Here is a 25,040-nt window from a genome sequence, read left to right as displayed (position 1 = left end):
TAATTATCCACTACATTAAAATGTGGTAAGTCAAGACTCCATCCCATGAGCCACAGAGGCTTAAACAATTTGTTACTTAGCAATCCTTGCATAAATCACCTGGGCCGTCAAATACACAGTGTTATCTCACTCTAAAGATTTTCATATTTATTACAAAGAGATAAATGGTATCTACAATGAAGCTCCAACATTAAGATTTGGTTCTTATCAGCTTCTAATCATTCTTCCCATTCATCCACTCTTCACAGTAAATGTCCATCCCACTAAATTAAATAGAATAAAAATAAAGCAGCAAGAAAATCCTATGTTAAATGGTTTTGTCAAACTAGGCTAGATTTCCAGCATCTTACAGGCTGACAAGTTTTAAACTTCTATTCCCTACAAGATATCTTGTGTTAAAGACAGCAGGAACCTCTACCATATTAAAAGACGCCAAACATTCCTTAGAGATCAATATGGCCCCAGTCACAAATGTTTCCACTGCTACAGAATGGTCAGACACTGACTTTGCACATTTCCTCTTCCCACGCTCGGCAGAGATTCAGTTTTAAAGAACATCAAGAAATGTGTCTATCTCTTCCCCTGAAGTAGTATTTTTCTGGACAATAAACCTGAGACTTTCAACTCCTTCCTACATTACAGACAACACAAAACCTCCAGATCCTCTACTGGGCAAGGCCAGCCTAATTGATTTGAGTATCTTCTGTCGATAATGTAAAAATTTGCTCTCACCAAGTCTCACCCTGAACTCATTGAGATCAAATAGTAAATTTTCTCTCAAAAAGCAAAGCTTATAGCTGCAACAATTCCTGTGAAAGCAATTTCTTCACAGAATATGCAATTTCCTAAATTTCTTTCAGCATTCTTGGTTCGATAGTGAAAGTACTTTGTGAGCAATCTTAGGGTGATGTTTTAATATCAGTAGAAGCTGTAAGAAAAATAATTATAATTGGTTTTGGCAATGTCTAGCAAAATATAACTTTGAAAGAACTTTACAGTAGGGGTTTTAGAGTGAACAAATGAAACTGCTGTATTATAGGACTTGAAACACATGCTGCCTTTGACTTTCAAACTGAAGCCAGCATTATTAAACCACTGAATAAACATTCAGAATGCACTGGTGTTAAGGACCAAATAATTGAGCATCTGCATTTGACTTATTCAGATTGTTTTTCATTACCCTAAATTCACTTCACACAAAAGCCACCACTAACGAACACATTGTACCTCGCCAGTTTCTGGATCGGCAGCAGCAAAGGAGATCCAGATCAGACTTCCATTACTTAAACATATTCTGGGTTTCTTCTCACTGTGTAAACTGTAGTTAATCAGTTCACAATAGTGAGTGCTTTAAAAAGCATGAGAGACAAAGAACCCGCATAGGCCAGTACCACGGCCACTGCATGCTGGGGAGGAGATCTCTGTGGCCAATTCACACTTAGTGCCTCAAGTTCTCAGCAGACTCAAACCTCACAATAACCAGAGTCAACACAACTGTCCTGCAGACAGATGCTCTTACAAAGCAGAAGTAAGGCCTCAGGTGGGCTCTATTTCTCCTTAAAGCAGTCTGGAACAACTGACAACAGTCACTGCCTGCATGACACTGAACTGGTAGCAGAAAGCACTGGTGTTCCTATACAGGCTGGAGGAAAGCCTCCCTTCCTCTGGAAGCCACACATGAGGCTCACAAAGAACATCAGAGGCAAAAATGTTGTACCTAATATTGATTTAAACTGCCTTAAATCTTACCAAGAAGATAATTTAAAGCAAAAAAACATCCACAGAAGACGAGTACCGAAGCACAAGGATGATGTGTGCTTAGCCAGGGCAGTTAGTACAGTCAGGAGGGACAGAAGAGCTGTGCTTTGCAAAGATACACTTTTCCCCATGACTGAAGTAATGTACTGCATCAGAAATAAAAAGGAGAACAAGACTTTATAGAGATAAAGTAAATCTGCCAGCAGGAAGCTGAGAAGAGCCACATCTAGGTCAAGTCAGTGACCCAACACAAATCCTTGCAGAAGTCATGGGATCTGACTTTTCTCTGAAGGTAAATGCACTCATGATGGAATGCACAAGTAGAAGAACTGAATCTCCACTTTCATGAGGAAAGTGCTGAGGACACCATCAAACTATGGTGCTGGAGGGAAAAACATTTCCTAGCCCTGACTGCTGGCAAGTGGGCTTTCTTCCCTTTATGGAATAGCCTCTATAAACAATACTATCATGCTTATGTGCTACCTGATGATGTATTTGTAGTAAGAAAATATCTCAATTAACCTATCCAATCTCCCCACAGAAGAAAACAAAAGCCTTATAACAACTTGATGCCTGGGGAAGAGTAAGAACAGGGCAAGTGCACGTGATGCTACTTCTGTGCTCTTGTAACAGCCAAATATTTTCAGGTCAGAAGATTCAGTGAGCTTGAAGAAATCTGTGCATTTACCATTACCTCCTCCTTCAATGGATGTCTTCCAAGTATTTGTTCAGACTGTCCTTGTAACAGTATGAAACTTCTTCAATGCACAGTATTTCTTTGCATGGGAACAGCCTTACTACAGATTGCATGAAGAACTGCATGCTTTTGTTTGTTTTGAATCCAGCTGCTCCTAGTTAGCTTACAGTTGTACTGGAAGAGTACATGACATTTAATGATTTTGTACATCTCTGTCATACTATTCACTTATTTTCCAGTTTTAACCTCCTCAGTAATTCCTCATATGGAAGCAGAACCCTTCCAGCTCTGATGCTCTTCTCTGAACTTTTTGCAGCTATGACATATCCTTTTCTGGGTGAAAGGACTGAAAGTGAACACTGTCCACCTCTTATCTTCCCTCTGGTACTGTAACATTTTCAACACTTCAGTGGTGCTAAAAATAGGAACAGAAATATGCATTTTCATCTAGTTGGCTTTCCAAATTAAAAATAAAGTAGATGTATTGCTAGACTGAAGTGTCCAATAATTACTCAAATGTTATTTATTCTTAATTTAACATCAAGATCAGCAACAGGCCTATTTTAACAAGCAGACTGTAACAAAAGCCATCCCTATAAACTTCTAAAACAGTTACAAATCATTAGTACAGTTTTCAGTTATAGAAAAATTATTTTCATGGAAATATGCTTTTATACATCTATGATGTCCTTGGACGCAAGGACTCAGCAGATTTCTGTAGAATAAACAAATATATCTTGGACTAACAACTATGCCTTGCTAATAAAGAGAGTACCTTACTCCTCTTAAAAGTACACATAAGCAATATCTATGCAAGTAAGCAGGGCAAAATTCTGAACCAGGAACAGGTACAATGACTAGAACTAGGATGCAGAACACCAATCACTTACAATTTACATTCTCAACTGCCAAAAGTGAACTTGTATGCAGCTATCATTTATATTTACTGCATGACTAACCCTTCCAGCCTCCTTTCTTACCATCATCGTTATCCATTTCTGGTCCCTTGTGTAATACATATCCACGCACTTTAGAGTACTTGATCCTTATTCACATCAAAACAGTATTTGTACAAGTGGTACTAATGAACTGTAACTCTGCTTTCCTCCTTACTCAGCTTGCTGCTTTTCCAAGCCTGCACTTACACCGTGGAGGAATTCTTTCTTGTGACCTACATCCAAACATCATGTCTTTTACATTTGGTCGGGAAAGGCTTTCTAATCCTAAAGAAGTAGGGTAAATTCCTGAGGCAATGACTGGCAAACTTTCACTCATGATTGGTGGGATGCTCCCACATTTAACCATGGAAAGTGTTAAGAGCATGCTGTCTGCAGGACCAGCACTTGTTTCTCAAAGTGTGGAAGAAGTCTGAAAAGAAAGTCTGATATCATTCTACAAGGAAATGATCCTTAAAGATGTTACTGTGATAAAAGAAGCTTCAGTATGCTGTGTATTCAGAAAGAATTCATGGGAAGACATTGATCTTTTCAGTTACGTGCATCTCATCTATGACTTCAAATAAAAATGATAAACAACATTTTAATGAAACATGTTGATACTCAGAGACCTTGGATCCTTTTTATCTTGGTTAGCAGAACGCCTGTGGCACAGACAGTCCTAGCTGGGTACTCCTTTCTAGGAAGAAACAGCTTTCAATGGAATGTATTACTAACATCCTTCCTAACATCCTAACTCCTTCCTCCAGCTGCCTATTCCTGCTCCAACACAGCATGTGTGCAGCTACATTGCAAATCACACTAAGGAAAGGATGTAAGGTCAAATAATTCCACCAGAACTATTTTTTTCTGATGCCAGCCATCGAGCAATTGCATAAACTTTTGTGCTGGTATGGCAAAGAGAAAACCTATTGCTACAGCCTTAAGAGTGGTGAAGTGCCCAGCCAATGCTACCTGCTACTTATTGCCTTTCATGGTCAAAAGATATTACATACGTTAAATACCATTCTTTTCAAAGTCTGTAAAAGACAGTCTGACAGAGACTGCAATTCAAGAAGTTAGTTTTTTACAAGACTCTAAGAGACAGCCAAGGGCACATCTAGTCAGTGCATACAATGTAACGTGCAAATATAACTGGTTGTGACAACAAATTAATTAACTAAGGACAGAGTGAAAGATTCCATCCACCTCTTTGTCACAAAGTAGGAAACTTTTCAAAACAATTGGAAGTAACACAATACTACATGTGCAAGTCAATGTGGCTAGATGCCTGCTCTTGATTAGAAATTACTTGGCCACACTAAAATCCAAACCAACACCTTTCCCTCCTTCTTTCTAGGATCACAAAAGCAAACCAAAATGATACTAATCTTAGAAAATTATGATTTCCCAAGCCATACTGGAATGAAAAGAGAAATACGGATCAGTTTTCAGATGCTCTTTAGAACAGGATTCATCTGCACTCAGACCCTTAAAGATAGATTTCACCCCACTGCCCGGTATACCACACAGGACAATAGAAGATGAGCACTTGCCCAACTCCAAGCAAGGCATAACTTTATCTTAAAGACAAACATAATAAGCTCCATAATAAGCTCAACCTCCTCAGCGGGACCCGCACGCGTTCTCCTTCCCTCGCTCTGGCCCCCAAACGGCAGGGCAATGCAAGGCCGGGCAGTGGCAACATCTCCCCACTCGTCTAGACACCCCACATCCCTTCTGCCTCGCTTCCTCGGTCCGAGACGCCCCCAAGGCTATCCCCAGCGCTATAGAGGCCAACGGCGCGGCTACAGCGGCGGGCGGGCGCCGCAGGCCGCGGTCCCCCGGCTGCGGAGGGACGCCTACCTTCACGGCTACTTCCGGAGCCGCGTCGACGGCCAGGGCCGAAGGGACAGCGGGCGGCGCCCGGAGGTGCAGCACAGCGTCGCGGCTGGCGAGCACAACAGCGCGCTGGGAGCCACTCTCAGCCTCGGGCTCAGAGTCGGGGTCCGAATCGGAGCCACCGTACGAAGCGAGCGCGGCTATAGCCGCCGACATCTTGGCGCGGGGCACGACGGGACGAGCAGGTCCTGGCAGCTCCACGGAGCATGTCGTATCCCTTCCCCCGCAGAACGACCGGGGTGGGGTTGCACCTTATAAGGCAGATCGTGAAAATGGAAAATGCGCTCTGAAGAATAAATTTTGTTTATCTATGGGATATGCCGGCATTTGAGAGGGGGAATAATTTCCCTTTGCTTTCGTTGGGTTTTAACCTTTCAGGACTCTCGGCCGGGACTACAAGCTCCGGCATGCACTGCAGCCCCGGCCAGCTCGCGCCCAGCAGGCGCTGCAGGACGGGGACAGAGGAAGGGAGGGAGGGATGTGGCGTGTGGCTGCTGCTGTTCGGGGCGAGGAACGCTACCGCGCCGCTTTTGCTGCGGAGATAAGCGAGGGGTGTTCCTACGGCTCGTTCCCAGGGAGCGCGCGCCGACCAGTGCCAGGAGCGCGGACAGAAACGCGAGTCCGACCGCTTCTGCCCGCGCGCGGCGCCGCGTTCTTGCCTATTACGGCCTGTCACGAGCACACGGGGTTTCCCCCCGCCCCCTCGTGCTCGTCTGCACCTCGCGTAGCGACAGGGGAAAACATTCAGCGGAGGGGTGGGCGCGAGAGCTGCTGGGCGCCAGTCTCCTGCCACACACAAAGGCGTTCCGTCATCTCTTCGGCAGCGAGGCCGCAGTAGAACAGTCGCTGCGCAGCCGGAGAGCCCGGTGCCGTGGAGCTACCGCCCGGGCCGGACCGGACCCTCCAGCACACACCCCCGAGCTCCGGCCGCCTGGGTCCGAGCAGCCCAGGGGCGGGTCTCCCCGGGGCACGGCCCGCCCCCTCCCGCTGATTGGCCTCTGGCAGCCGGCTTTGGGAACGTCACGAAGGCGGGCTCCGCCCCTCTCCGTGCTGGAGAGAGGGAGCCGGCGGGCCGGACTGTACCACCTGCCGCCCGCGGGGTGGGCTGCCCTCCCTCACGGCGCGGGGTTCGTAGGGAGGCGGCGGCGCATGGACCAGCCCGAGCATCGGGTGGGGGGGCCGGGTCCGGCCGCCGGGTAAACAGCCTTCCTCCCTCTCTCCCCTCTACCCCCCGCTCCCTGCCTCGGCGCGCCGGGAGAGGCCCCTCCTCCCGCGCGCACACACACACACACGCGCGCGCTGTCCTGTGTCTATTGTGAAGCCTTCGGGGGAGCTCCGCGCCGCCGCCGGGGCCGCACGCGCCCCCGCCGCTCCCCCCCACGCCCCCACTCCCGCAGCCGCCGGCGGAATGGCGGGCGCCGTTTGAAGTTCCAGCGGCCGTGGAGGGCAGCGCGGAGGGCGAAGGCGGAGGGAGGGGCTGAGGCAAGCGGCGTGAAGGTGCGAGGCGAGAGGAGGCAGCGCACGGGAGAGACGGACTGGCGAGTAAGTGTCCCGCACCTTTCCCTGGCGGCTCCGGGGACCGGCCCCGCCGCCGAACCCGCATCCCCGCTCCCCTTCCTCGGTGCTGCGAGACGTGCCTGCCCCACAAAGAGACCAGCCCCCGCCAGGTGTGGACCCCCTTCCTCTTTGTCCGCGTCCCTGCGGGGAGCGCGAGGGAGGAAAGGAAGAAGGGGGAAGCACGTCGCGGCCGCGGAGCCCCCTTCCCTCGTCACCCCCCTCCGTCCCCGCTAGCAGGGACCGGGAGGAGGCGGAGGGGAGGGGGCCGCACTTGTGCCGGAGCGCCGCGCGTTCCTCTCCCTCCGCTCGCTGCCCAGACCTCTCGCCGCGTGCGCCCGGCAGGGAAGGTGGGGCGGCGGGGAGCCGTGCGGGGCCGGGGTCAGCGGGCCGGGCGGGGGGCGGGGGGCGGTGGGGGTGACGTCAGCCTCAGCCAGGTACGAGCGGCGGGTGCCGGGCCGGGCTGAGGTGAGGTGCTATACTCTCCCTTCCTGCCGCCGCGCCGTTGGGGTGACCGGGGCTCGGCAGCGCTGAGGTGGGGACGGGAGAAGGGGTCGCCGTTCGGAGGCGAAGGGGATTTGATCTAATCGAGGGCAGATCTGCCTGCTGGAACACTGCTACCATTGTTAGGCGGGCTCGGAGATCGCGGCTGGCTGGGAGCAGAAGAAGCACGTAGGTTCCAACTTCTCCAGCCAGCAAAACGCCTTCCTCTGTGCCTGCTCCACTCACGGGCACGTTAAATATAAAGTCCCGAGCTCTGGAGGGCTGGCTTTGATGCCAGGTGTATGCATTGCATGCGCCAGCACCTGGAGCAGGACACACTGCCGTGACTCACTTGCATGCTGCATGTGCTTTCACGTTTAAAGTGAACACACAGTGACATCTAATTGTGACACAGTGGCATTTAATCAGTCAGTGCTCTAGTTTGATTTTTTTGTTTTCGACCCTTTTCAGCAGTTATAGTTTTAAACAAATACCTTTAGCTGGAGAAGATACGCTGTTTGGAAGGAAAAAAAGGTAGAATTTAATGTAAGGTCAAATAGAAAGTGTTCGCACCATGGAGCAGAGCAAGATGCTGAATTTAGATTAGATTTATTCAACATGGACAGATGTGCTACTTCTTTGTGTGCTAGAATCAGGATTTTGGGTTAAAGTACCACATTTTTCGGCACTGAGACCTTTCTTTTGTCTGCATCTTCAACAGAGGAAATACACTATGCTTAACTAGCATTTCATATGGTAATGAGTTGACTTTTTCTCTTAAATCCGTGGATGCTGAATCTGTAAGTAAGGAAAGCTCTATGACGCTTCACATGAATCACTGCCTATTAATATCAAAAGTGGATCTTCTACTGCAGTCGATTATTTTATTGACTGTAATTGTTAACTGATTCCGTATGACTGCATTCCTTTTTCTTTTGGCGTGCAGATGCTGGGTGTTGACTGAAGTTGAAAGGTGCACTTCCCAAAAAGTGAAGTATTTCAAGATATATTTGTGCAACCAGTCTGTGATATCTGCAGAGTTGCAGATACTAATCTGCAGAATTGTGTTGAAAATTATTAGTTGTGCCTTGTTATCCTTGAATCTGAAAGGTTTAATTGGCAAAGCTTTGGTAGTTTGCTTCAGTATGTTCAGCTAAGTTGCGCCCAATGTGATCCTAGATCACTTGCCAGAAGGATTTAATCATATGGGATTCTAGGTGCTTTTATTGTAGGACCTATGAAAATCACTCTTTTAAACTAGTTGCCTTTCTGATATCATCAGGCTGGTATATAAGCAGTTACCCAAGAAAGCATTCAGTGGAACATCGTCCCAAGTTTCTCTGCTTAAATTGTACAAAGACTAATTTTTAGCAAGCATGCAAATGGCATTTTTTGAGTATGAAATACTGCCTTGAATATGTTTTACAAGTCTAGATGGAAAATAGAAATGGCTAGCTGAGGAATTGCTGTGTGCCATTTGTGTCAAAATGTCAACACATAGAGACCGTTAACTCTATATTTGTAAATTCAAGAAAGGGTTCATCGGTATAAAGCAAATCAAAAGAGTGATATAGCATTTTTTAAAAAGCTTATTGATTACTGTGTACTGTAAGTATGTTCTGTTTTAATTCAGTTCCAGAAAATGTATTATCTTATATGCATTGGATGCTGCTGGTTCTGAAGGCAGACTGGAGTAGTAGGTGGTAGGTGATCTGAATTATTTGGATTTTCTTCCCATCCAGCTTTTCCACTGCTGTTTTTCCTTGCAGTCACTTTGCCTCTCTTCCTTTCGTTTCTCCAGAGGAATATAAAAATGTCCTGCTTTATATAGCACTTCTACATATAAAAAGGGCCTTTTGGCACCTGTTTGTCACTACTCCCAATAGTGAGTACTAAGGATTACCATGTCTTCCTTTTTTTCCCCAGGTGAAAGAGGAAGAAGCATTATAAAAGACTAGTTGCTTGAGCAGTAGAAGTCTGGCTTCTTAATTCTTTTTCTTTTCTTTTTTTTCTCTTTCTTTTTTTGTTTTAATCTCCTGAATGTCTGTAAGGTCTAATGGAATGTATTTGTTTTTCCTGTTTGAAACATTTATTGTCTCATCCTTTTGTGGATCATCTAATGTATAATAAGATCTCAATGCATACTGCAGCCTTCGCCTTGGTAGGGACTCTCATTGTATCTTGATTTCGTGAACTTTGCATTTTCTTAGGCAATTATTTTTGAGACCTCTGCCCTTCTGTCAAATTTGATTGAATTCAGCCAGCCAGTTTCTAAGTGGGGGAAACCCTGTCCCCCCTCCCTACACTTCCTGCATGTGACTAATTCCTTTAAAAAGCTGAGGTGAAACACACTAAGTTTTAACTCGGTGTTTCACATTTTTTTTCCTTCACATGGGTAATTTCTTCCTTCTAGCAGATATTAAAATCTGTTTCTCCATGCTTTTAATGGGTTTTATCTTACTTTTTCCCTTGCTCTTTCGTAGTTCTTTTTTATTGCTTTCCAGAATGGATGTGCTTTGTCTCATACTTTGTGGTTTCTGTTGGTTTTTCTTCACCACAGAAGATGATGTATATAATCCCTCTTGTCCTGTTTTTTTAAATATATATTGGTTTTTAACACTCTTAAACTGCTATCAACCCACTTGCATATACACTCACTTCTCATCCACTAAGATCTTTAAGACTGCAGTTTGGAGGAAGAAAAAAAGCCAGATACTTATCAGGCAGACGATTGAACTTAAAATATGAGGCTCTGTTGTGTGTGGGAAATACACAGTTTGAAAGACAATTAGGTGTGGGGTTTTTTTTCCTTTGTTCCTATGCCTTTGGCTGCTAAGAAGTATCATGATGGAAGTATTATTGGTTTACTGTTACTGCATTTGGATTGGACCTTTTTATAAACTTCTCCTTGTGTATCTGATGCATCTTCACAAACTGCTTGAAGAGTGAAGCACCTTTTATAACTCATGCTTTCCTTCTGCCACCTTGAAGCCTCTGACTGCTGCAAGAGTGATAATACCTCATTTCCAGTTTTTGGTTTTTTGGACTGTGTCCCGGATTCTCAAAGATACCAAGGCGCCAGATTGCAATAGGAGTTCTATGTTCCAGTACATCTGTGAATCGGTCTCTTAAGTTTTTAGGGAGGGATCTTGAGGTTATCTTACACAGATTACAGGCTATAAATTTCATGTTTACAAGATGTGGTTTCAAAGAATAAAAAAGAAATGGGATAAGACAGGAACAATTTAGGCTGTCACACTTATTTCACATGACTTTGCAAACAAAATAATTTCTTCTTTTTTGCAAAGCCACCTCCTCCCTAGAGGTCAGAAGCTGTGTAGCCTCTTCAAACTACTCAAGTGCTTATACCCTGCTGTGAACTGCATCTTGTAACACAAGTTGAACAAAGAATGTGTCAGAGAGGCAGGAAAACATTAATTATAGACTTTCAGGAAAATAAACTAATTAGTATAATTATAAATTATCATACTTTTAATATTGTATTTCTTAATTCTCTGAAAAAAAACCATTTAAAAAATCAGTTAAGGAACAGAAAATGTCATCAAAAGTGTATACATTGCTAAAAAGATATTAGTTTAGCTGCCTTTTTTTTGAGAGGGTAGGAAGCTAAAGTGAATGCTAGCTTACTTATGCTAGTGTGTTGGTGTAATAAATTACCTTATACAAAGAACTACAGAATAGCAAAGGTAGTTACATTTTTACAAAGCACTTAAATTGTCTCTTATTTCTGTTCACAGAATGACACAGAATCTTAAGGGTTGGAAGGGACCTCTACTCTTCATTTTGATGAGTTTGTATCTTGCTGTTGATGGATTGTTTAGTTAGATGCTACGGTTGTGACACGAATTTAGTCTTCTGACAGCAGACTCCATACAGAAGTGGATTAATATGAATATCTTGTCTGATACTTAAAACTTCTCAGAAAACCAGAGTCTATTCTAAAGCCAGGTGGTGTTTTTTGGTGGCTAATAAAAGGCATTTAATTCTGTTGAAGCATTTCTTGTAGTTAGGACATTTATACTGGGGGTTTTTTTTTCCCTTTCCTGCTCCATGGTAAGCTGCATTCATTTACTGAAAGTATTAATAGAGTCTCTGTTCTCTATCTGGCTCTTGTTCTTGCAAATTTGAAGAACCTCAATGTACCTGAGTCAAATTTGGTAGAAAGTGGTCAATGGATTTTAAGTTACTGAATAAGAGCTTCCAACAAACGTTCTGCAAGTGATATCATAAACAGGTCTGAGAATTAGTGGGTTGCTCTCAAAAACAATGCCATGGATGGTAATTCTCATTCTTTATATTCACAATTGCTTGAACACAGAAGTATACAGTGACTACAATGACTGTTGGCAGATTTGGTAGTACTAACTAGTATTATTAATGTAGTTAGTACTGCTTCTGCAAAGGCAATTTCACCTTATTAATTTACTAGGCTTTTTTATTGCAGTAATAGCGTAGCAGATTAAATCTTAATATAGTTCTAATTTACATATACTTTTAAAAGATGTAATTGAAGGTTCCTCACACCAGGTTATTAAATAAAGATGCCATGATATGAGAGGTAAAATACTTTCATGGCTCACAAAAATCTCTGAGAGGAAATAACAGAAATAAATGTTAAGTTATAGGAAGCTTAACGCTTTTCTTAAATCAGTAGCTGTTCCATATTTTCTATTAATTATCACTAGAATTTTATTTATAAAGTAGCGGTATTTACTGAGGATTCAAAACTATTTAATCCAATTCAGAAACACTGGAAAGGTCACCTGGGAAGTCTAAGCAAGTTGTGGGAAAGGACAACAGGATGACAGGTAAAATTGATTGTTGATGTATGCAAAACTCTGTTTTGGAGGCAGAAGGTAAGATGCCATTTATATGTCTAAAAAGGTTCCTAAATTAACAGTATTAATATAACAAGAAAATTTAGCCATCCGTGCAGTTTCCTGAGGTATCATTACGTAGTTGAGAGCTGTAATCAAAAGTGTGGAAAAAAAGCCCAGAGAAGTGCCAATCTATACAAATTCCTTAATTCTTATCTTCTATTCAAAGTGTATTATTAATTGTCAGTTAGTTTAAGAAAAGATAAATCACAGTATTGTAGAGAGCTTGTTATGAAGGATATGGCAGAAATTTTCAATCTTTTTAATCCCTTGAAAAAAATTATCCAAGGAAATGAAATGCAGGTCAAACAAGTGAGGAGTGGGAAGTTATAAAATAGTTGTGAATTTACACTCTCCAGTAGGAGATATAAACGGAAAGAAAAAAAAAAAAGTCTACATTCAGTAAGAGACAATTGAAGCCATACTTTTTTTTTGCAAGGAGAGGGGAATTTTTTTCGCTGCTTCCACTCAATATACCTGTATTTCTCCCCATATATGTATGTACCTGTCTGACTATCTATCATTCAGTGTTAAGACTATTTCTCTTAAATACACAGAACCAGTTTCAACTCCTTGCTTTTTTGTCTTCAATAATTTGAAGAAAACCAGCAATTTGAACTTTGCTCTCTCTCATCAGAGATGACTGCTCAAATTATTATTCATTGAAGTGAGGTATTGTCAGTCTTCTATAGCTGAAATGAATTTTGTAATTTCAGGGCTTTGGAGTAATTTTCCAACTGTTTCATGTAATGATCTGTTTTACACAAAATGAAACAGTCCAAATTGGGAGGATAATGAGAGAAACTCTTACATCAATATGTTGAGTATGGAAATGACTTGTAGCATGGGGATTGCCAATTTGAACACAAACCATGGATGAAAATTTTGTTTGAAGAGAAGTTGTCTTAGGCCAATTCAGTAAGCTGATAGAGAAGGTGTATGGCAAGGGAGTGTGAGGGTCCTTTGGGGGGATGGAGTCTTCTTTGAGGTCGACCCATTTATTTAGTATGTGCACTGCATGATAAATGCATAGTTTATGGAAAATTGGAAGAGAGATTGACACTGAGATATTTTACTGGCAGTACTTAAGGCTAAATACCATTTTACAGTAAGTTGTCCAGTTGTCACCTCTAAAGTAAGGGCTACGGAATGATCAAAATCAATTTGTCAGCTGTATTTCTGTAACATGAGAAGTGTTTCATGATTTCATATTTTTGTTTTGAGGGTCCAGACTCTTACTTTCAGACACATTCAGGATGAAGATGTGGGTTCAGATAGATACCAATGATTCTGGCACAGACTCTTAAGTAATTAAGAATAAAAAAAGTCATTTATAACTTGGTAATATGTGTGAACTAAAGTAGTTCAACTGTCTCTTGTGAAAATTGCATGCAGAGTCAGCTTTTCAGTAAAAAAAAGGAAATGCTTAACTTGTTAAATCTTGTTTAGCCACTGAATGTGTGTACAGAAATGCTTAGAGAGGTCTTTTATGCTCAACTGATTCTTGCCTTTTTGTTGATATTAGAGAAAGTGATTGACAAGCTTTTCCAGTTGTGATTCCATGTGCACTTACTAGGCCTGAGAACATAGATTCAACTTGTATTTTTGCTTATCGTAAATGCGCGTTCTTTGGAAACCTCTCCTCAGGATCAAGGACATTACAAAAATTATGTAATTTGTGAGGATGGAAATCTCCCTTCTGTGCCTCCCAGCTACCCCATGTGGCCAACGTCTGCCGGCAATACAAGACAGTGATATTTATTACATCTTAATACTTTGACCAATGTACTGTAGTTGATCATGCTTCGGGCAACCTAAAATGGTCTATGGTTATATGATCTTCATAGCAGGAGGAAAAAATATCTTGCAGATAATTGAGAAGTGGTAGATGGCCTAAGCTGCTGTAGAGGTAATAGTGAAAGTTTCTGATATTGCGATCTGGTCTAAATTTGCTCTTGTGAGAACACATCAAAAAGGATGCAAGCATTCGATATTGCAGGGATCTACATTGCAGCTGAAGAATGGCATTATATGGCAGAAGACAAATGCGTATGATTCATACATAGAATGAACTGACGTTATTCCATAGGCCTGAAGATTCAAGACTATTGTGCTCTGGAAACTTCAGATGTGACTGCCCACTTGAAACAATACCATCTGCATATCCAAGCAAGGCAATGTGTTCCATGGCTCTAGCTATCATGAGTAGTCTATTGATAAAAATAAAATCTGAGTGACAAAAGGGTTTTCATTTCCCATGGGAATGAACTTCAAGTAAATCTACCTTCAGCAAGTTCCATGATGCAGGGAGAGGTTCTGTACAACTCGGTCCAAAAAGAATATACTTGCTACTGACTGTCATGTTTCCAGTAATGGAAGTCAGATATTAGAGGATTATTTGTCTATACTTTGATTTGTTCTCCTTCTAACTATTAAAAAGATGTCTAGGAAAGGGGAGAAAGTTTTATTATTATTTGTTGATATTTTTTTTTTCTCTCTGGAAGACAGTTTGACCTCTATTCCATACCAGTGGCTACTCTGCTAATGAACATGTTATTTTATTCTGAGATGAAAAATGTATGTGTCTTTAAGCTCTAGACAGGTTTCTGTTCTCTCTATACAGTCATCTGTAGGAAAGGTGAGAATGGGTCTTCATTACTCAAATTTTTGTAAGTACTGACAGTCTTTGTGAAAAAAATTGATAGTAGTGGTATTACATCAAAGGGGAAAAGGTACTCTTAAGGCTCCTCGGTCCTTACCTAATGGCATATTGAGGTAGATGGGACTTGTTCCTAAGATTTGTCATATTTGATAGGTTCTTGGAGCACTAATGTATTTATGGGCTGTGTTCTAGTATATTCAAGATTCCTCAGAAGTTTACTATCTGCTTATTCATTAGAGATCTGATCAGTGTTGCCGAAAGATTATTCTTTTGAAACTTGTGAGCCGTTCCTTTGAGTGTCTGTTGATTTGTTTACTATAGCATAGCATATTGTACTTGGAATGAACTTCTTGTGGTGGATCAGTGTGGCCCAGCATTGGGACGTCTTGCTGAATGTATGTGCTTTTATGGGCTAAAATTTTTCTTAACTCTGAACTTCTGACAGAAACTGAATGTGCACTCTGCCTAGACATTAGAGAGTTCCCATGGGAAGTAACCACTTCATGATTAGTATTGTCCTAGAGCAATACTTGGCTAGACGTTTCATGTAGAATAACATATTGGTAGAGAAAAATCCTTGTTACTTTACTAGCCCTGTCACTTAAAATAGTCTCTTGATTCTGTATGTCAGTGTTCCTCTTTCAAAACAAAGCTATTTGTGTATAGAAACAATCTAAATGGGTCATCTTCTGGGTCTGAATGCTTTCAGAAATGTAAGCACTTTCCCGTAGGTCAGTGCTTGCATGTGGGACACTGGCTACCAAAGCTGATTTTTGAGCATGAATGTAGTGTCCTTACTTTTTGTGTGGTAAGAAGCAAATGTTTCAGTTTTTCAGAATCGCAAACCATATGTTTGTTATAGATATTCTAGTCCATCCTTGATTATAACAAGCTGCTTTTCTCGTAGTAATTTTTCCTTTGAAACCTTCAGTATCATTGGAGAAAGAATCATTTTAGAAAAAGATTAACTTCTTTAAGCAAAGAGATAAAGATATGATTTTAAAATGGAGACAATTGGAAGTGAAAACCATAGGAACTGATGCAGTTCTTAACGTGATGTAATCATAAAACGTGTTGGGTGTTGATTTACTGTTCTGACCATTGGTCTGTTTTTGTTCTGAGGCATGTTACCTAAGGTGAGGTAAAAACTCTGCTTGATAGTAACCTTCTAGGAGGCCGAGAAAGACTTTGAAGGACATATTCTTCTCTACATGTTTTATGCCTCCTTTTTCAGGAATTCATAAGCTTATGTTTTAACACTTTCAAACACACACTATAAGAGTTTTTAAGGTGTCCCACTTTCCTCAAAAGTCTGACTTGCAACATGAAGTTGCAAGTTTAATATCTTTTTTTCTGTCTTGCAACTTGAATGCATACCATTTTTGCAGGTTATCAGCTCATGCTAATTTTCAAGATAGTCATGTCCATTTAGATCAAAAGATGCATCTGTTAACCTTATTTTTAGAGTACTCAACTATCTAAGCTTGATTTTCAAACAAAATGATAGATGGCTTTGATTTCTAGTTGGAAGATGAGCGACACTTTGGTCATTGTTGTTGAAAGGATTCTAGAGAAGCCTGATACACCTGTACTTGGGAACACTACTTTGATTCAAAAGAAGCTCTTCAGAAGAATATGTATTGTGTCAGGACCTTATTTCTGTAAGACTGTCAGAATGTTGAAATATCTGAAGTCTTAAAGAAAGAAAATGTATGTTCAGTCCACAGAGTCAGAGCCCTTGAAAAAGTGCAAACATTTTAGGATGCCTAAAGCAGACAATGAAACATTTGAATATAATGATAATAATCATATTGTTCAGATATAAATTTTCATTCAGAAAGGGGGGCAAATCTAACTGGCACATGGTTGTTTCTCTAGTGCATGTCTGAATTCTAAATAGATGTATGCAAGCTTTGGAGGTGAGATCTAATAAATGACATGTGGATCTCATTAAAAACTATCAAATTGTAGCTTAATGTCTAGATTTAATTGGTCAAAACGATACTAATTACTGATGTAATCACTTTCCATTTTACAAATGCAGTGGGTTTTGTTATATAGATGTAATTACAGTCAAGTGCTTCAAAATCATTTGTTATCCAAAGTTAATGCTAAGTTTATAGTATAAATGGAATATTGTAATCATTGCGTATTTAGAAAGTAAAAGTATTGCTAATGCTGTTTGTTATTGTGCAGCTGTTAGGATTTTAAGACCTTATTCTATAATTAATGGATACCCTAGGGGGAGAAATTTGTCTCTTAAATATAGTTAGCTAGTGCATGAATAGGGCAGATGAGCAAATGGCATCCAGTTTGATCTGAGGCCAATGTGAGTCAAAACTTAGTATTTTCATGCAGTGTGCTTGTGCATTATAAAGCTCATAATCAAAACTGGTATTAATACTACTACAGATAAACAAGGAGTGAATTCATGTAAATGTGTATTAGCTTCTTCTATGACTTTAACTTTTCTATAAACCAACCACTTGTCTTCCAAACTGTCTACGTCAAAGTAGAAGTTTCAGCCATACTTTGTGAAGTTTTCAGTCTCAATTTTTCTTGAAACTGCTTTTTTTTTTTTTTTTAGCATAATGGCTTTTGATACCATCTCTCTTAACACCATCATAGGAAAACTCAGGCAGTGTGGCTTGGATGAGTGGATGGTGAGATGGATCAAGATCTGACTGAAAGACACAATCCAGAGAGTGGTCAAGTTGCATTTTGTTGATGAAATCAGAATTAGATCATGATATAGGACTCCTGCTTAATAATTTGAATGTACTTCTGCTAGGATGCCATTTACAGGCTTTCCTAAACATTCAAAAACTAGCGCTCCAAAATCTCAGGTAACGAGTCTGTATTATAGGGGAAAAGAAATTTTTGTAAGTTTGATTAGCGTTGGAGAAATTCATGTACTGAATCTTTAGAACAACCAGCAATATTAATAAGATACTTGTCAATTAACAGGATGTTTCCCTTATTGAGTGTGGAAACTAACCTAGAGCTCAGTAAAGCTTAGAACTTATACTTTCATCTAATTAACTATAATTTTTCAAGTATTAAAAATAAGAATAATTTCTGTCCTGTTTAATACACAAGATGTTTTATTCCCTCTAGTGCAGCTTGGATTTTTGTCAGAAAGTTGCACAATGAAATTAATGCCTGTCAACTTGGTTGATACTTAGATGCATTCTCATTTCACATGTGTAACATGCATGAAAATTAAAGGAGAAGGAAAGAGGTTTGACTTTGTTTCAGTCCTAACTGGGATATGGTATGTCCAGTATATGAGACTTTGGGATAGAAAACATTGACATCAGGGATCTTGTTTTTCAAGAAAGAGCTGCTAAATTGCTGGGCTTTAGTCTGGGAACTGAAACTGAATGTTACTGGTGGTGGACCTTGCTTTTTAAAAGTGGTATCAGCTGCTTGCTGTTTTGAACTGTGGCTACAAATTGTCAGGCAAGTAACCAATACTTGATGTTTTGTCATGGTCAGTATCTACCTACTTTTCTCTAGCAAATAAAGTAAAAACAACAATGTCAAAGTTCCTGAAAATGTATATTTCCTTATTCAGTTTTTAAGGATGTTGTCCATGTTCTGAGTTTGTAACATATTTTTTTTTTGTTGTAATAACAGGCAAGTTTGGAAACTTATTAAATGAGATAGAAGGGCTCTCCGCAGGATGTATTGTGTGTCCTAACCTCTCAGTCATACAGGAATGCTTGCTCTTTTTCTGCTATTGTGAATCTTGAATTACATTGTGGTTATTGGAACAATTGTGAAGCAAAGGTGAATAGTTTTCTAATTTGTGTTTGTCTATAGTATATTTCAATATATGTATTCTCCCTCACTGAAGTAGGAGATATGCTCTTGAACTCCCAGAAATACAAGGAAGATATTTCTGCTTTGTAGAGGACAGACCTAATGTCAAAGATGGTCACCCCACTTTCCTGGCCACATTCTGTATGAGAAAATGAAGTCATGTACTTCACTTTGAAGGACTGAGTGTAGACAGCTGTGTTCATCTTTAGTGGATTAAGAAGCTTGCCTGTAGGTTTAAATCTGACAGGTGAAATCTAGAAAAGTGGTAGAATGTGGAATTCACCTGTCTTTACTGTCATCCATAGATTTTTAGATAATGCACTCTCCATATAATACCATATGTAGAGAGTCTAGAAGCTTAAATGAGGATTTTTTCCTTGAAAGGCAGTCTATACTGATGTGGGCATAGGGTGAGGCTGAGACAGCACTGGCTTATTTCCAGACACCTTAATGGGTAGCTGTCTTCAACTGTCCAGATAGGCATACTGAAAATGTTTTATTAGATCTGGGCTTTAATGTGTGTCCAAAGAAGGGCAATGAAGCCAGGGAACAGTCTAGAGCGTAAGTTTTATGAGGAGTGGCTGAGGTAGCTGGGGTTCTTTAGTGTAGAGGAAACTGAAGGGAGACCTGATCACTCTCTACAACTACCTGAAAGGAGGCTGTAGTGAGTTGGGGTTTGGTCTCTTCTACCACGTTAGATAAGATTATCAATCATTGAAACAGGCTGCCCAGGGAAGTGGTGAAGTCACCATCCCTGGAGGTTTTTAAAAGATGTGCAGATGCAGCATTTGTGAACATGGTTTAGTGGTGGACATGGCAGTGCTAGGTTATGGTTGGACGTGATGATCTTAAAGGTCTTTTCCAACATAAATGATTGTGTGATTCTGTGAACATGGCATATAATGCAAAGTTGCTTGACACAACATGTAAATAAAAGCAAGTTGAAGAATTGGGGTTGGGGGAGAATAAAGCTGACTATGCAGTACTGAAAACATGTCTCTCTTAAATGAGAGCTTACGCTGATATCTATGGAAATGGAGTCACAGTGTCTCTTTCTTAGTGTATTTCTTAGAAAAATTAAGTATGTCTGAAAATAAACACTGGTGGGTTGGGGTTTTTTTCATACTTCACCTACTCTTGATATTTCAGTATTGAGTAAAGCAAAGTTGTTAGATGCATTTTGGGTAATTTGAGTTTGTTTTATAGCATATCAGTAATCTTGAATGTTGTTTCAGGACAAACAATAAAAATGAAGCTGACCAGTAACTGTCATCATGGTTTGGTAGGGAAATATGAGTTACAATGTAGAGTCTTGTTTCATGAGTGATTACAAACTTCTCGCCCTCACTTAAACTCTAGTCTCAGAAAGACCATATTATTTCCTGGACGTGTGAAGTTTAATGTCACACCATTTTGTTCTGAATCTTCTAAATATGACACCTCTATAAGTGCTGATTTACTATCAGCTTTTTCATTGCAATGGGACATGAGTTTATCAAGGTGATCCATAGGTGACAGAGAAACTTTGAACAGAGAAATCGACACCTATCACTATTGTTCCAACATTTTCAGTGCCTGATGTTCTTCATATCCTCTGCCTGAATCTGGTGGCATGCTGCAAACCTCCACTGCTGGAAGACAGTTATTAAGAATGTAAATAAAACTTTTTTATTAAGCTATTGGTTCTCAAATAATTTTTTTCTTGAAGTTGCTAAGCTTCAGTTCATTGCAGTTTGAGACACACCAGATTGGTTTATCTATCCCTGCTCTGTTATACCTCTGTGTATACCTGCAGAACACAGGTAATAGTGATGAATGCAGAGAGCCAGTAGGTTCGATGTCTGTTCTCAGTGGATAAAGGAAGATGCCTAAAACTGTTGCTTTTCTAAAGGGTAGTGATGAGCTTCCCTTAGAGGATGGTGGTCTCTCACACCTATTCAAAATGGCTCCAGAGAGAGCCTTATCTGCAGGGGGTTATACCATGCAGTATTCTTAAGTCCAGTGTTAAAAGCCCTTCAGATTGACAGCTGCTGTCATGGAGAAAGAGATCTCTGCAGATGTTGTGTGACTGCTGCTTTTTAAGAGCAGAAGAATCTTCAGTCACTTCAGTGTTCTCCTGTGACATGCATATAATGGATATTTCGTAGAATTCATAAGTTATTCTTTGTCAGAACATTTTGAACTTAAGGTATTATATACTAATTGAAGTGAACATTTCACTCCAGCCCTTGCTGACCTCTGCAATCACACATTACTGCTTGGAATAATAGTTGCATTCACTCAACTGTTAAAACAACTTCTAAAGCTCTACTCTCTGATCTCAAGAGTGTGGTTTTCTTAATGGTATGTTTTTTGAAGGTGGCCATAAAAGGAAGACAACAGCTGCTATCAGAAGTATTAAACAGTGTGCAATGTGAACAAGCTAGTTTATCTCATTCCTAGATACAGTTCCTCTAGATTCTTCTAAAAATAATTTCGTAGTACATATACATATAGCTTATATTAATATCTTGCATATTTTATATATAATATATTGACAGTATGTTTAACAGATATTGACAAAATGTTGATTTCTGCTTTTTGAGCTTTTATGTAGACAAACAGTAATTTAAACTCTTCAGTACATGTACTCTTTAGTATATGTCATTGCTATGTTATGCTCTCTCTAGTTTGTGTCAGATGAACACTACAAATAAATATTTATCTTCTGGATTTTTTTTCCCCTCATCTCACCATTCTCTTTTCTTCTCCTCTTTTCTACAAAATGGCAATGTTTTACTTGCTGAGGTAGTACCCAGTTTAAGCAAGATAGCCTCAGGTGTGGAATAAGTTACTGTTCACAGTTCTTGCCTTTTCCTTCCTTGCTTAGTGAAGCAGTAACTAAAATGCTTTGTTCTGTTCTTGTGGTGGAGGTAAGTCTTCTCTGCATAACAGAGCAGAATGATGACATGCAGGACTTGTTTTAATGTGTGTTTATCATACACAAGGCTGAGCAGGTAAATGCATTACAAACTCTTACAGTAGGTGTCAAGCTATGCTTATTTATACTATTTATATTTATTTATGGCAGGTCACTTTAATGCAAGTATGTGGAAGGCTTAATCATTTTGATAGCCTAAATAATGAGTTGTATATTAAAGATACTGCTTGGATATTTTTTTCCTTTAATTGCTATACATTGTAACACATGATTTTCTTTCAATGTTATTTTATTTGTAAGGCTTATCACTTTTTCAAATATTTAAAGATAGCAGTGCTAAATAGTGTGTTATACTGTACTTAGGAAAATAAGCATGAGCTCATCACTACATACCTAAGCAAAAAGATGCATTTAGTAGAAGTCAGATTTTAAACTGAAAGCTAGGAAATTGTAGCAAGATCAAGAGAATAGCAAAGAAACCATGTTTTGACAAGTACATTATAGAATGTAAAGACAATAAGCATTTAGTTTTATTTGTAATAACTACTAAAATTTAAAGAGCTAGAAATGTGAACAGAAGGTAAAAATTACTGTTGGAATTTTGAATTCTGTATGTCACACATTTTTGTTTTGTGTAAATTATTAAAAACTCTCATGCATGTCGGGTTTTTGAGGGAAGGTGTTTTTACATTAAGCTATGTAAAGGTTACTCAAGAGAGAAATTTCTAACTAACTCGATGCATTTGTATGTAACTAGAACTTGAGAAAATATCTTTCTGAACAAAACTTTTCAGTTACTGTTAAAAATTTTTGCTTGTGTTTTCACTGTCATTCTAGGCAGGACTATATTTAGTGAGGGGAAAAAATTCTGAGTGGGGTTTTTTTTTTTTTATTGTAACAGTTTATTAAAATATCCACAAGTTCAGAGAAACAAGCCATCTTTGGTGATAGGTAATAATGTGTGTGAAATCCTACAGGATTTATGTGTGACCATTCACAGCTATGATAACTATAAATATCATGTAACAGCTCATAGCATTTCTAGTTGAAAGCCAAACAGAATTTTTAGAGCTTCTCTACTCTCTTCAAAGCCTGGGCAGCAGTATTGCTAAGGAAGAAAACTATTTGTGTTCGTCCTTTTATTGTCTCAAAGCTGGAAGATACCAATAACTAGAAATGAGGTTTAATAGGTGAAAAAGAGGATGTGGAAAACGAGAGGAAGGTACTAGCATGAACAGTGAGCAGCTCTGGAGTCATGTGCAACAGTTATATTCTGAAAGAAATTTGCTCAGGCTCCCAGCTGAACCTTAAAAATTCTGCCACCAAATTAAAGGAAGCCTTGAGTGTTTTTGTTTTCTGCAATAACAGTCTTATTTCTGGATATTGCTAAGTCACTATTGTAACACATGATTTATGTGGGCATCTTGGGAAACAATTTTCAAATTAATTTAAATTAATTTTTAAACAGTTTTTTTGGAATGTGTGGTATTTAGCAAAATAAAACATGCTATTGGAATCTACTGAGATAGTGTACAAGATATAGTCTTTCCTCACAATTTGTTTTGCTCCTGTATGTCAGTTCAGATCTTCAAATGAAATCCTGTCTGACTTTCAATAAACTAGTGTTTTTGACAAAGAATGCATAATTCTTCTAGTAAAATGCAACTTAACATTTACTTGCTTGCCAGTGTACTTGTTTTGTTGTTGGTTTGGTTTGGGGTTTGCTTTTTTTTTTTCTTTTTCCCTTGGTAGTTTTTAGAAAATTTCAAAGTTGAAAGTCAGACTCTACACTTCGTGCTTGTTTGCTTTCCAATTGTAGAGTATGAGTATAGCAGTTTTGTCACAAGATGCCAAAAATGAGTTTAAGGGCCTCCTGTGCTATCACAGCCCTTTAGCTTCCTAGTGTAGCTGGGCTGTGGGTGGGAAATTTCAAAGTTCTTTTGCTGATTCTGCTACAGTCTTTGGGAAGAAAATGGATGACTACTGAAGAAGAAAGAAAGAGGTGAGTGAAAAGTAGCAAAAATAGATGACAAACGCTTCCCTCTCTTTCATCTAAAAAGCTGAAAGAAGAACACAGAAGATTCATGCTTTGAACCATTTATTTGGCATTTGGTTTTATTTTCAAATAGTGTTTTATCTACTTAATTTCTGTCTGTCCTTGGAGAAGAGCTAAACCTGACAAAGGACAACGAGGAGAATATAACCACTGTTGTACTTAACAACTTGTCCTGCTTACCTCAAGACAACCACAATTTTGAAAACATGAGGAAACTGCTGTTGTGATCAGTCTTCAAGGTATGCTAAAAAGGAAGATTTTTTTCCATTCTTTTCAGCATGGAATAAGGGTGATTATGTTCATAGTTGTGTGTAATCACATCCTGGTGTGATGGAGCTGCAAAATGGTTGTATGAATGGGATCAATAATGGACATTACCTGTGAAGACACAGAAGTTAATCATCAAGATAACATGAGTGAAGCAATGCAGCAAGAAAATGTAAGAAAGAGTTAGGTGAAATAGAAAAAGAAAAAAAAAAAGAGAAGTATTTATGATTTTTTCAAATACCTACTGAGTTTGAGGGATGCTGGAGGCTTCCTGGAGGCTTCCTCGAGGTTTCTTTGTGATTTTCTCCTTGAAAATTCTGGGTGGTGTGATTGCTAAGCCTCTCTCCGTCATTTTTGGACAATCATGGAGGACAGGCGAGGTGCCTGAGGATTGGAGAAAGGTCAATGTCACGCCAGTCATCAGAAAGGGCAGGAAGGACGACCCAGGAAACTACAGGCCGGTGAGCCTCACCTCCATCCCTGGAAACATGATGGAACAACTCATCCTGAATGTTATCATTGAACATATGAAGGAAAAGGTGGTTATCAGAGGGAGTCAACATGGATTCACCAAGGGGAACATTTTAGGAAAAAAGTAAAAAATGATGGAGCATTGTAAGAAAGCTTTAACATGCTAATATGCACGTTACAGAGGAAATTTTGCTTCTCAGTAAGATAAGCAAAATTGTGTGTACAAGTGTAATTTCTGAAAAATATGACTGAAAACGGAAAGCAGAGGGAGAAAAGCAAGCAGAGAAAGATAACAAAAAATGCTAAGGATGCATAGGATCAAAACATATATCCTTCCTAAATTAGGCTCTCATTTAAGAACAGAAACCATCAATGTAAACATTGTTATAAAAATGTGAGAGGAAGAGGACTATGGCTTACAAAACTAGGTTAAACTATGACTTCAAGTTAGAAACTGCATATCTGAAAGGCATGCAGGTATTAGTAGAGCTTCTTTATAGCCATACTAGTTTTATTCAAGAGAATATCTAGACAGACTGATACCTTATTAGCCATTGTCATTCATTCTGTGATCTTGGAGTATAAGTTAGGTTTTCATCTTGACTTCTGGCA

The 25,040-nt window shown here is 39.9% G+C and overlaps 2 protein-coding genes across 3 annotated transcripts in view; one reads left to right on the top strand and one right to left on the bottom strand.

Annotated features, from left to right (window-relative positions):
* Positions 1–6,162, bottom strand: part of CDC40 (cell division cycle 40) — a 38,993-nt gene extending 32,831 nt beyond the window's left edge. Inside the window, exon 1 of one of the 2 annotated variants that reach the window (XM_061990459.1) lies at positions 5,257–6,162. In XM_061990459.1, coding sequence (XP_061846443.1) covers positions 5,257–5,448 — 192 coding nt within the window. In that variant the 5' untranslated portion in view covers positions 5,449–6,162. The remainder of the gene's footprint in view (positions 1–5,256) is intronic. The other variant, XM_061990458.1, reaches the window with a different exon arrangement.
* Positions 6,163–6,764: 602 nt separating this feature from the next.
* The window catches only part of WASF1 (WASP family member 1), a 101,871-nt gene continuing 83,595 nt past the window's right edge, over positions 6,765–25,040 (top strand). Inside the window, exon 1 of the mRNA XM_061990664.1 lies at positions 6,765–6,834. The gene's annotated coding sequence lies outside the window, so the exon portion shown is untranslated. The remainder of the gene's footprint in view (positions 6,835–25,040) is intronic.

The sequence above is a fragment of the Colius striatus genome, chromosome 2, assembly GCF_028858725.1.
Source record: "Colius striatus isolate bColStr4 chromosome 2, bColStr4.1.hap1, whole genome shotgun sequence".
NCBI classification, from domain to species: domain Eukaryota; kingdom Metazoa; phylum Chordata; class Aves; order Coliiformes; family Coliidae; genus Colius; species Colius striatus.
The sequence above is the reverse complement of the archived record's forward strand: the minus strand, read 5'-3'. Positions and strand labels throughout refer to the sequence as shown.